Raw genomic sequence first — 13228 nt, 5'->3', positions numbered from 1 at the left:
AATTACCAGTCAAACGAAGCAGACAATATTAAGGATGCCAGCAGATTGCAAACACCTCCAGACTTCCGACTCTGGAACAATCAGACCTCCCTTTGGCTGTTCAGTTAGATTAGATACGAAAATGAGTCCAAAAAGGACACTGCTGCTGGGGTCGGTCTGCCCACAAGGCTTCATCCCTTGTCGGAAACAACAATATCACCATAGACCCAAGTCTGGATGCCTCTGAATGCACAGTACTCAAACGTGTTACCCCTAATTGAATTGCAGGTATAAATCCAGTGATCTGCATTCACAAAGAATCAGTGCAGACACAGCAGCTAAACGTGAGCCAGGGCTTGGGGCAGGATGCCGAATCAACCACACCCCCACGCACTTTGCCTGCCTGCCTTCCTTGCATGAGTAACTTTTTTCTTTCTCCTTATTCTGGGCTGACTTTGCAACTGCCCACTGCAGCCTGCGATTAAGGCAACGTCTAAAAGCTAAAGCATAACCAGGATGAGCATTTCCTTCACTTGAACATAATTTTTAGCATTTCAAGCATTGTGCCATTAGACACTCAACCTATACTAAAAATAGCCATAGAAAATGCTCCCTCTTTGGCCTCCCTCCTTTGCCTTAACAATCTTTACTGGATTCATTTGATTATTAGACTACTTATATAGCACAACTTTTTTTTTAAAAGGAGCTGTAGTGCACTGACTTTTTTTTGTCCATCATTTCTGATGCTTTTATGAAGAAACAGTTTTAAAACTATTTCCCAGTACAGAAACAGGTGGCACACTAAAAACTATAATGCCTAAATCCATAATATTTTATTACATTACTGTTAAAGATGTTAACTCAGGCCACAATAAATTGGGTCATACAAAAAAGTCATAGAAGGTGAGTAAACAAGTCATGCACCTATTTCCCATGAAAATGAGTCACATCTCCCAGCTTGCTTATCGCTGAAAAGTCCACCAAAACTTGCAACAAGAAAATAATACTGGGTTTTGATTGGTTCACAATCCCAGTGCAAGGCAATCGATGCAAGACTTAAGTTCTGTGAAGTACTCTAGATTTTAACTTCACTTTGTTGCTTAAGGGTGTTCTAGGCCCAGCAGCTCCCAGAGGCCCCATGTGTTTTTCCAGGAGCCAGAGAATTTGAATCACTAGGATAGCCAATTGGGGCTATGCCTTGGGGCATAGCCTGACCAGCAAACCTGGGTTACACAGCTCCCTATCAGGTCTACTGGGCAGGCTTATAAAGGCCTGCCACCCAGGCCTCATAGAAGCTCGAGTGCAAACAGCATCAGGTGCACATTGTAGAGTGCATCATTTTCAGCACATCATGTAGAAGGGACATCATGTAGAAGGGACGCCTTGTCTCACTTCCAGACAGAGAGGTTCTTCATCCTCATCCCAGAGGAACAAAAAGACCTGGACCTCTTCCCAGAGGACCTGTGCAAGCTTGGGAATGAGTGATAATGCAGGAAGTACTGGCTTTGTTTGCCCCATCAACCTTGCAGGCCTACTGAGTGGCTTTAATGAGTTTCCTGGACTTTTTCTCCAGTGTGTGAGGGGGCACAGGCCCACTTACCAATTGTTTTCATAGTACTGGGCCTCTTCAAGGGAGTGGGGCCTGGCTTCCAAGAATCTGGAAGCTATTTCCTTTTTCAGCAAGGTGAGCAGTTTCCTGGGATGGGGAACTTGCTTTTCCATAGAGTCTTCTTCATTAACGCCATGCCTAGTTTGTGCACTGTCTACCCACCTCTCAGATTGCCCACTTGGACAGAGCCCCGTGCTAGTCCATGCTGATGGATCCCTCCTCACCTGCTTTCAATTTGTCAGTGTGCTCTGGTCGGTTCTGCCTGGAGGTCCATCCATCAGTGAATTTGGGACCTATTCTTTCCAGATCAAGGTGGCCACAGTGGCTGCAGATCTTGGCCTGCCCCTTCCATGGATCCAGGGAGTGGACAGATGGAAGTCTGGAGTGTATTAATCCTGCATATGACCAGGGCTCTCTCATAATCCTTCCTGTTTATAGTTCCCATAGGACAGCTGAAGATGGTGTGGATCTGTGAGCACAGCACTGTGCACTGGGTGAACCTCTACATGGCAGGATCCAGAGCCACTTTGGTTTTCAGGGAACTATCTGTATCAAGTGGATTGGTGTGAGGGGGATGCATTGGAGATCCTTCATCTCTACAGCCAGTTTGGTGTAGTGGTTAAGAGCACAGGACTCTAATCTGGAGAAATGGGTTTGATTCCCCACTCCTTCACTTGAAGCCAGCTGGGTGACCTTGGGCTACTCATGGCTCTCTGGAGCTCTCGCAGCCCCACCCACCTCACAGGGTGTTTTGTTGTGGGGATAAAACAGAGTTGCGCTTACCGTAACTACTGTTCATTGACGTCTTCTGTGCAGACACACATGGGGACTGCGCCTGCGCAGGCCTGCCGACCGGATTTTTCTTTCTAGCAAACGTCCACTAGGGGGCGCACGTCCGACCCAATGCGCATGCGCGGCCATTTCCCGCCCGAGCGACATTGGGCGACGTCGCCCCCTTTCCCCTCAGTTTCTCCTTTGCCGCCGAATGCCTTCACATTATCTGGAAGAACACAGCGGGGTAGGAGGGAGGGTTGTGTGTCTGCACAGAAGACGTCAATGAACAGTAGTTACGGTAAGCGCAACTCTGTTTTCACTGTCCGTCTTCTGTGCAGCCCCACATGGGAGACTCACAAGCCACTTACCCAGGAGGCGGGCATGTGTTCTCACCGAAAAAGAGACTGAAGCACTGCATTACCAACAGCAGCCTCTTTCCTTTCCCACACATCTAGTGCATAATGTTTAGCGAACATGTCAGAAGACGACCACGTTGCAGCCCTGCAGATGTCTTGCATGGGTACGCCCCTAAGGAAGGCCGCAGAAGCAGCCTGTGCTCTGGTGGAATGAGCTTTCAGTTCCAAAGGGCAAGGTAACTTAGCATGCGAGTAGCAGGCCCTAACCGTCTGAGTAACCCAGCGAGAAATTGACTGGGCTGTAGCAGCCTTTCCCTTTCTGGGCCCATAATAGCACACAAACAGTTGTTTGGCACTCCTAAACTGTGACGTACGTTGTAGGTAAAATAAAATAGCCCTTCTCACATCCAAGGAGTGTAAGGCCCTGTCAGGGCCACTGGAAGGGTCAGGAAAAAATATAGGTAGGACAATGTCCTGTGAAGTATGGAACTGAGTGGAGACTTTAGGCCTAAAACGAAGGTCCGGCCTGAGAACCACCTTATTTTGATGGACCTTCAAAAAGGGGGAATCCCACCTCAGGGCAGCAAGCTCGCTAACCCTGCGGGCAGATGTAATGGCAATCAGGAAGGCCACTTTACAGGATAACCATTTTAAATCACAGGTAGCCAGTGGTTCGAAGGGTGATTTCATAAGCCCCGTCAGCACTACCTGCAGTGACCATTGGGGAACAATTTCCTTGACTTGTGGAAACATATTATACAACCCTTTCAAAAAAGACTTCGACAAACTGTGGGAGAACACTGTTTTCCCATCTATTTTAGGGTGGAAGGCTGAAATGGCAGCCAAATAGACTTTAATAGAAGAATTAGCTAGTCCCCCGTCCTTTAGGGACAGGAGGAACTCAAACACAGAAGACAACTGGCAATCCCAAACATTAACTTCGTTGTCAGCAGCCCAGGCCTCAAAGCGCTTCCATTTAGCTGCGTATGACCTGCGAGTGGTGTCCCTACGGGCATTCAGCAAAATTTCAGCTACTCTGTCAGACATCCCCTCCGTCCCCAAATGTGCCAAGCAGTGAGGTTGAGTTTGGGTAGGTCGTGATACCAAACCCCTTTGTCGGACAGAAGGTCCGGGTTCAGTGCGAACCGATAATATGACCCCTGCGAAAGCTGCATGACATGTTGGAACCACGCTTGTCTGGGCCAGAAGGGCGCCACTAGAATTAAGTGCGGCCCATCCCTCTGGATTTTGCTGACGACCCGAGACAGCAGTGGGAACGGAGGGAAGGCATAAAACAGGTGCCCTGTCCAGCGTATCTGGAACGCGTCCCCCAGGGAGCGGTGACCTAGCCCTCCCCTGGAACAGAATTGCGGGGCCTTCTTGTTGGCCTCTGCCGCAAAGAGGTCTACGTCTGGGAACCCCCAGTCCAAAAAGATGGCGTTCAGGTAATTGTCTGCTACGGTCCATTCGTAGTTGTCGAATCGCATCCGACTCAGCTTGTCCGCGACGACATTGGTGGTGCCAGGAATATGGACCGCCTGAATAAACACGCCTCTGTCCATGGCCCAGTTCCAGATCCGAACGGCCTCGTCGCAGAGGGCCTTGGATGTAGTGCCCCCTTGTTTGTTCAGGTAGAACATCGTGGTGCAATTGTCTGTGAGCACCTGAACCGCTTTCTGCTGCAGCGTGTCTGCGAACGCGATAAGGGCATAACGGACCGCTTTCAATTCTAGCAGGTTAATATGATCTTTCCTTTCCTGCTCCGACCAAACCCCATGTGCCCTCAGGGCACCACACTGGGCTCCCCATCCTACCGTGGAGGCATCAGTCGAGATTGTGATCTTAGTTTGGATGGACCCAAAGGCAATACCCCCAAGAAGGTTAGCCTCATCAAGCCACCAACGTAAGGCCCGGATAATCCCTCTGGGGATGGAATATCGTTTATTCTGGGACTCGTGTTCAAAATCATGAACCGATAGGAACCACAGCTGGAGAGGTCGCATGTGCAACCGGGCCATAGGGGTGACAGCTGTAGAAGAGGCCATGAGGCCCAGTAGCCTCTGGATAGCCATTACGGATTGGAACCTGCACTTAGAAAAAAGGTTCACCATCCTGCCAATCTTTAAAGCACGCTCCCTGGGCAGAAAACCTCTGTTTACGCCACCGTCCAGTTCCATACCGATAAACAGTATCCGTCTGGACGGGGTAAGGTTAGACTTTTGTAAGTTAACCAAAAGTCCTAATCTGGAGCAGGTGAGCATCACAGTATGAATCTGGGCCAGGAGTGCATTAGCAGAGGGTGCTGCTAGGAGCCAATCGTCAAGATAGGGGTAGATGGTACAACCCCGTTCCCTCAAATAAGCCACTACCACAGCCATACATTTAGAAAAAACTCGTGGGGCTGTTGAGAGGCCAAAGGGAAGTACCTGGTAATGGTAGGCCCTATTGTTACACAGGAACCTAAGGTATTTCCGATGATCAGGATGGATGGCAATATGGAAATATGCATCCTTGAGGTCCAGGACAGCGAACCACATGTCCTCAGGCATTAACTGGAGGACTGTGTTCAAGGTAAGCATCCTGAACCGCTTGACGAGAACGAATTTATTCAGTTCCCGGAGGTCTAAGATGGGTCGCACACCTCCATCCTTTTTGTCTACCAGGAACATCCTGGAGTAAAAACCTAAGAGGGGGTCCTGAGGGAGCACCTCCTTCACAGCCCCCTTCTCCAATAGCACTATAACCTCAGCCTGTAAGCTATCAGAAGAGGATTGTAATGAGTGGTCAGGAAGAGACAACACTGGGTAAACATCAAACTGAATTTTATATCCAACATTAACGATTCTAAGAACCCAACTATCGGAAGTAATTTCTGCCCATGCAGAGGCAAACTGAACCAATCTGTTCCCAAACACGACAGACTGTTCGAATTCCAGTCAGAACTGCTTTGGCTGCGTTGCTGACTCTCTGGCATCGTGGGCTTGTGGACCGCGACGAGGGCGGTAGTTAGGCCTCCGGCATTGGTAGGAACTTGCAGGCGGCTGGAATTGCCTGTAGGACCCATAGCGCGGATACGGCTGGTACCGCTGCTGCTGTCCCCGATAGCCCTGTGAAGGGCGATACTGGACGCGATTCTCGGTGGCTGGTCTGGCCGTAAGAATGCCGTAAGAACGGGCTGTCATCCGGTCTTTGCGCTTCTGCGACAGGTAGTCATCCGTCTTGGCAGAAAACAGGGATTGACCCTCAAAAGGCAGATTCTCAACTTTATTACGCGTCTCGACCGGCAACGCAGTTGTGCGGAGCCACGAGTGCCTGCGGAGGACGACGGAGGATGCTAACGCCCTCGCAGAGGTATCAACCATGTCACGGCCCGCATTTATTTGTTGCCGAGACAGCCGCAGGGCCTCATCGAGGATCACCTTTGCCAATACTCTCTGGTCTGCTGGGAGTTTTTCCATGAAGGCCGCCATGCGGTTCCAAAGGAATATCTGGTACGCCCCCATGATGGCTGAATAGTTAGAGATTTTCAGCGTCAGGGCAGCAGAGGAGTATAATTTCTTGCCCAAGGAATCCAGCTTCCTGCTCTCCTTGTCAATGGGCACCGCATAAGACCCCTGGCGTGGGCGGGTCTGCATTTCCTCTGTAATGAGGGAAGAAGGAGGCGGATGTGCAAAGAGGTATGCACAAACATCATCCCGCGTCTTGTACAGGGCCTCCAGCTTGCGGGATGTCGGGTACACAGAGGCCAGCTTCTCACAGATGTCGTGAATGATCTCCACCAAGCCTTCGGTGAAGGGGAAAGCAATAGTTGGAGGGTTCCCAGACTGGACATATTGTAGAATTTTGTCCTTTGGCTTAGGATCCACAGCCGATATCTCGATGTCGAGAGAACGGGCCATTCTGACCATCTGCTCAGAATAGAGCCAGTAGTCCTCAGAGGGTGACACACGACCAGTCCCAATGATGATGTCATCCAGTGACGGGTCAGATGGAGGGCTGGGACTCGGGCACTGATAAGGCTCTGCGCGTTGGTAAGGTGAGACGCGCCTGGGAGAACCATAGTGGGAGAACTCACTCCGAGTGTCACCCCAATACTCCCTGCCCAACGATGTAGAGCTGGCATACAGGGAGCCCTCTCTGTCATAGCCACTCCGAGGAAGGTGATAAGGTCGGTCCTCCATATAGGCACCGGCATGCCACGTCTGGGCAACCCGAGGTGGAGCGTCAGGCAGGTCACCATCGTCATCAGTGGAGTGGAGCAACGGAGGTGACAGGTGCGCTGACGGGGTCGAGGGCTTCTCCCAGCGGACCTCATCCGTCTGGACCGACGTCGACTGCCTGTGCTTCGATTTTTTCTTCGACTTCTTTTCGCCCTTGGCGGCCGAAATCGGATCGGAGCTTCGGTTCTGGTCAATCGGAGCCGGCGACATGGGCAACGGATCCGAAACCTCTGGATCCGATCGAGAGCCCGTCTTCGGAACAAGGCCGGTGCAAGCCGATTCAGTGGGCTTCGGAGCCGACAACCTCGGAGTCGGACTCGGATCCGACGGCTTGGGAACCGACCCAGCTGGGATGTTCGGATCCGATGAAGTCCTCGGCACCTTCGGAGTCGGTGTGGCGGTCGGTTCCGACCTCGACGGGGACCTGGAACGATGCCGCTTCCGAGTCGGATCCGACTTCGGAGTTGAGTGCTTGCGACCCGACGCGGAACTCGCAGCCTCCTTCGGATCCGGAGTCGGGTGCTGGGCTTGTCGGCGATCCGGCGAGCGGGAATGCAAGGTGGTAGCGGTGCTCCGGACAGATCCCATCTCTGGGGGGGTGTCAGCCGTCCCACCAGCCGGTGGCGGCCCCCCCCCCCGGGGTACCCGGAGCCCCCGAAGCCCGCATCGCCCTTCTCCACAGCAGGGCGTTCAGCCTATTCGCCCTCTCAGCCCTAGCCTTCGGGGTGAACCGTTGGCAATGCTCACATTTCCCGACGATGTGCCCCTCGCCCAGGCACTCGAGGCAAACGGAGTGACCGTCCGTTCTCGTCATCTTCGTCGAGCATGTAGAGCAACGCTTAAAAAGCGACTTCTCCGACATCTCTCACAACTTCAAAAAAAGGTTCCTCACAAAGTTTCCTCACAAGCGGACAGCTAGGTCTTTACCGGTCGGCGGCAAAGAAGAAACTGAGGGGAAAGGGGGCGACGTCGCCCAATGTCGCTCGGGCGGGAAACGGCCGCGCATGCGCATTGGGTCGGACGTGCGCCCCCTAGTGGACGTTTGCTAGAAAGAAAAATCCGGTCGGCAGGCCTGCGCAGGCGCAGTCCCCATGTGGGGCTGCACAGAAGACGGACAGTGAATAATAACATACTTTGTAAACTGCTCTGAGTGGGCATTAAGTTGTCCTGAAGGGTGGCATATAAATCAAATGTTATTATGTTATTATTATTACAGCATGTGGCTTCATCCTGTTCAGCATGTGGCTTAGCGTGGGCCTCCAGACGCTTTGGTTGTCCAGCTAGGGGAAAATTACTTAAGCTTGCAGCCAGGACCCGGAATTATCGCGGGAAATTACGCAGGACTTGGGAACTTCGCAAAGATGTCCCAGGACCAGCATCTGTTACAGCTGGACTTCTAGGACAGACGCTCATGGTGGTGTGCCATTTTCCTCAGGTAGGTGGACAGATAGGAGGAGAGTGGCTGGGGGCGACTCTCCTCCTATCTGAACAGATGAACAGACATCTCCTTTTGGCTGGAGGTGTCGTACTATGCCAATGGGATGCATCTGTTCATCTGGGGACAGGATATTTCGTTGCAGGGCATACAGGATAGTCTGCTAAGTTGGTTGCAGCTTTAGGAGCTTTGGTGGGAGCCATTTTGTGGCTTCTGTGGGCATTGATCATGGATCCTTTTGCGGGAAACACAGCCTGCATGCTCAGCTTCCCCATGAGTGTTAAGGCATCCTGGGGCCAATGCAGGGCAGGGCAGGAGGCTGTCAGGGCACGCTCACTCCCAGGTGACAGGAGAACCACACAAAGGAGTACATCTATGTGGTTCCAACTTACTGTCATCCCATGGTGCCCTCCCCTCAGCAGGCAGACTTGAGGGGGCAAAGGGGTCATTGGTTGGCAGACGGATCAGCCAGTGTTGGAGATCTGTGTCCTATGCAGCACCAAGTCTTCTGAAAGCTGTCATCGATAAAGTTGTGGCCTTTTTAACTCCACTGGTGGTGTCTATGTAATCTTGCTTTGCCCCGCACCCCTCAAGCTGGCCCGTAAAATAGAATTTCAATTGTAAAAATCTGGAAATTCCGTCCACTCACAAGTATTGCGCAAATTAATCTAACATGCAAGTTTTCCATTGCCACGTTTTTCATATGAACTTATGAAGAACATGTTTTTGTAGTGGTCATATTTATTGAAGCGGTACACATGGACACAAGGATTCTGAAGTGTTACATTGTTATCTCAAGCCTATTCAAGCCACAGATGCTTCAGAATCAGCCACAACTCATATCTCAGTCCACTATGAACCCTGTTCCATAGAAAAAGCCAATAAAAACCATCACCCTACACTGTATGATAGGAGTTATAAAAGTGGCCATAAACCTGGAGGCTTCCTGAAGTACAAGGTTGTAATGGCTAGAGTAGATAGTTGGAAGTGTTTTGTCTGCTTTAACTTAGCTGGATTTTATATTTTATTATTCATCTGGACTGGACAGGCCTTGTCACTCTAACCTTCCATTAACAGACACTATTCTGTGCCCTGTTTGAACTTAAGCTTTTTGAATTTGTCCCTTCTTAACTGACTTAACCTTGTAGTTGTCAGGTTCTGGCAGTTAGATCCCCATAGTACTCCACTGCACACACTCCAGTATATGAGTTAAAGTTACTTTATTAGAGATCCATCAGTAACAGCATACACAGACAAGGGTATTGGCAGAAGTGACGTGTGTAAGGTTGGAGGGGGTAGTTATAGGGAAAGTTCCCGCCTTTAGGATATGGATGGTTAGGATTCTGGCGCGAAGGAGCCAGAAAAAGGGGGGGGGGGTTGAGACAGGAGGCGAAAAGAACTGTAGGAGAGATGAAGTTATTTTCAGTTCCCAGGGAGAAGCTGGCACTCAAGGACACATTCTCAAGCGGCTGTGAAAATGAAAGTAGACATCACAGCAGGAACCTGTGAAATAAGCAACTCGCTACTAAATAGGCCCCCAAAATGCCACTTCCCATACTCTCAGAGGATCAGCACATAATACAGAGCACAGAGAATACTCATGGCAGATATGTAGACAGACATATATGACACTAGTTCTCTTTCAAACCATCGCTGATCTGGTATGTATATATCCCTAGAGCATTTCAAAGCTGAGTACAGTTTACTATTGAATGAGAGGGTGTATAAATGGGACAAACAAATATTACTATTGCACCTCCATACCAAGATTCTGGCTTTAAATATCTAATCTTTGTGTTATCATTTTTACAGTGCTGTATCTACCAGGCCAGCAAATACACATGAACCTCAACAAGTATGACAAGCACGCAGAATTAGTTACATATGTCTCTCCTCAGAAGCCTCAGCCCTCACTCCTCAGTGAATGAACTCCAAATCTATGGAGGAATGAGAAATAAAGGTGGGGAACTGGGGAGAAGCCACCTGTTCTGCTGTTCCCTTTTCTGCTCCAGCCAATGTCCAAACAATACTGTCACTGTTGAAGCAAAGAAGTCAAGCTAAAAGGGAAACACGTAACTAATTTCTTGCAGCTCCACCAAGTCCTACACAACAAAGAAGCCCTAAATCTAAACCCTTTCTTGATAATAGAACAAACTAAACAATTTCCATTAAAGACAATTGAATTGTGCCAGTTATTTCCAATAAGATATGAAATAATTTTATACTTAAGTTTGATAGCTTGCCATTTTATGACTTTTACATCATCAACTGTTTCGGTATCATTGTATATTTTTAAGTCACCATGATCTCATACTGTTGGTGGGTGGGGGGAGTGTTTCCACCTATACAGCCAGTTCTACAGCCATTCTGTTATCAAATAAAATTAAACTATTCCAGAAGAGCAGAACAATATAATAAAGGCTCTGTAAAGGGACTCACCAAGGGTTCTGCCATTACAACTTCAATTTTCTTTTCAGCTTGAATAGCAAACTCAGCAAAGAGGCTCTTGATGACATATTCACCAGGTTTGACATCTGGATCAATGGTAATATTAGACATGATGATACTTCTCTTTTCCCAGGTAGAATTGACAGTGGAAGAAATTCTACGTTTAGCAACAGTACAGGATGGTGCTGATGCTAGAGAGAAAAGGAATATGGATCATTAATAATAAATCAAACCAGCAATAAAGTTTTTCTTAGAAGTAGATTTAGAAGTATGACAGCATTTAACAACATACATGCCTGTTGCTACTTTTTATTGTTTACTTAAAATAAATTCAAGGGTATAAATCATTGGCAAGATTAGGCAGGGAATATTATCAACATTCCCATTCATTTGCCTACAAGCCTTGTCTCTCTTGACTGGAGTATGGGCCTTTATAACCAATTATTTTTAGTATGTGATCATCAAAGTGACTTGTCCTATAGTGCAATTCTAAGCACACCTCTCTAATTTCATTGACTTCAATGGACTTAGAAAGGTATAATTCTGTTTAGGAATTTACTGCAAGACTCAAAATAGAACCAGCTACATTATTTAAAAGAAATGTAGAAACCCAGCAACTTTTGAAGCATATTCAAATCTCTACATTCATTCATTTCTGCAACCACTAGAAAATAGTTATAGGGGTTTTTTTTGCACTATATACTTGCTATAAAATAATCTCTGTAGAGAAGGAAGTCATGGATCTGTGTATACCTAAGGGGTGGAAAGGGGAACCCAACAGGGAGTTTAGCAAAATGACAGTAAAATCCGGCAAACAGCAGAGTAAGCAGCAGGGCCCAGATCGCATGTAAACATCAATTCCAGGGTCAAGGACAGGCAATTTGTAACATTTGTGTTCTCTGTAATCCAAGCCATGTTATCTATTGAGCTGTCAGTCAGTGCATAAAACACAAAGCAAATACAAATCAACAAGGGCACAGTCAAGCCAGGGAGAGAAAAAGAGACAATCAGGTATTTGCTAGATGAAGAGAAAAGCCAACCAGGGACAAATCAAGTAGTATATGCAGCGCTGAAACTCAAAAATGTTGTTGAAGCTATTTTTTCCTTAAATAGCTGCTGACAGTTCTTCTTTGAGAATAACAGAACTTGTTTGTTAAGTGCTTCTCCTCATGAAAAATGTTCAATATAAAAAAAAATGCTGCATGACCTTCCCTGTAATATGCTTGGCAACAAAACAAAGAAGAAATACTATATACAAAGGAATGGTTCTTCCACACAAGTCTTTAGACTAAGGGCCAGCTTACCCAATCATCATACTTATTTTTCCAGCTCCAGAAAATAGCTAAAATCATAAACTCCCTGACTATGACCATCTAGTTTTGTGCCATCACTACAGCACACAGAAATATGTTTGGATCACCACTACAAGGGTCCTAAGAATGCAAGGTTCCTGATGAATTTTACAGTACCTTTGCACCATGCACACGTACACCATACAAACAACAACAACTGTGCTTATATACTGCTGTTCTAGACAGATTAGTGCCCCACTTAGAGCAATGAACAAGGTCAGTGTTATTATTATCCCTTTAATACAGATAAGGCTGAGAAGTAGTTTAAAACAGTGTTGCACTTACCTGTAACTGTTGTTCGTCGAGTATCTTCTGTGCAGACACACACTGGGACTGCGCACGTGCAGGCCAGCCGCAGAGAGATTTCTCTAGCTTTTAAAGTGTGTAAGGGGGCACTCCGCCTCTACTGTATATGTGCAGGAATTCCCGCGGAAACGCAGGTAGAGAGGCAGAGTGCCCCCACTTCCCTCAGTTCTCCTGAGCTGCCAGAGGTATGATATAATACAAGCAAACACACTCACCGTGGGGCAGGAGGGAGGGAATGTGAGTCTGCACAGAAGATACTTGAACAACTGTTACAGGTAAGCGCAACACTGTTTTTTGTTGTCGTCCTGTGCAGCCCCACGATGAGAGTATAGTGAGCTACTCACCAATGGAGGAGGGTGTGAGTGGATCAGCTGAACATCAGATGTGGGACAGCTATTTCCACTGATGACTCCCCTCTGGCATTTTTGTCAATACAGTAGTGCTTTATGAAGGTGTCAGCTAAGGACAACGTGACAGCTTGACAGGTGTTTCGAAGAGGGACTCCTCATAGAAGTGCTGCAGACGAGGCTTGTGCCCTAGTCAACTGTGCTCTGATCACCCTGAGGCAAGGGAACTTTGCCTTCTTGTAGCAAAGTCTAGTAGCTGCCACTATCCAACTGGGTTAAGTTTGAGAGGATGCTGGTAAACTCTTACGATGTGCAAAGTAACACACAAAAAGGGGTTCTGCATTTGTGAAAACCCTTTGTTCTGTCTAAGTGAAAACACTAAAGACCTTACAACATCCAACT

General features: G+C 48.1%; 1 protein-coding gene across 4 annotated transcripts in view; it reads right to left on the bottom strand.

Moving 5' to 3' along the window:
• FRYL (FRY like transcription coactivator) overlaps positions 1-13228 on the bottom strand; it is a 265895-nt gene that overhangs the window by 160438 nt on the left and 92229 nt on the right. For all 4 annotated transcript variants that reach the window (XM_054990361.1, XM_054990362.1, XM_054990363.1 and 1 more), the window contains exon 3: positions 10813-11012. In XM_054990361.1, the coding sequence (XP_054846336.1) occupies positions 10813-10932 (120 nt within the window). In that variant the 5' untranslated portion in view covers positions 10933-11012. The remainder of the gene's footprint in view (positions 1-10812; positions 11013-13228) is intronic.

Source organism: Eublepharis macularius, chromosome 10 (assembly GCF_028583425.1).
Source record: "Eublepharis macularius isolate TG4126 chromosome 10, MPM_Emac_v1.0, whole genome shotgun sequence".
NCBI classification, from domain to species: domain Eukaryota; kingdom Metazoa; phylum Chordata; class Lepidosauria; order Squamata; family Eublepharidae; genus Eublepharis; species Eublepharis macularius.
The sequence above is the reverse complement of the archived record's forward strand: the minus strand, read 5'-3'. Positions and strand labels throughout refer to the sequence as shown.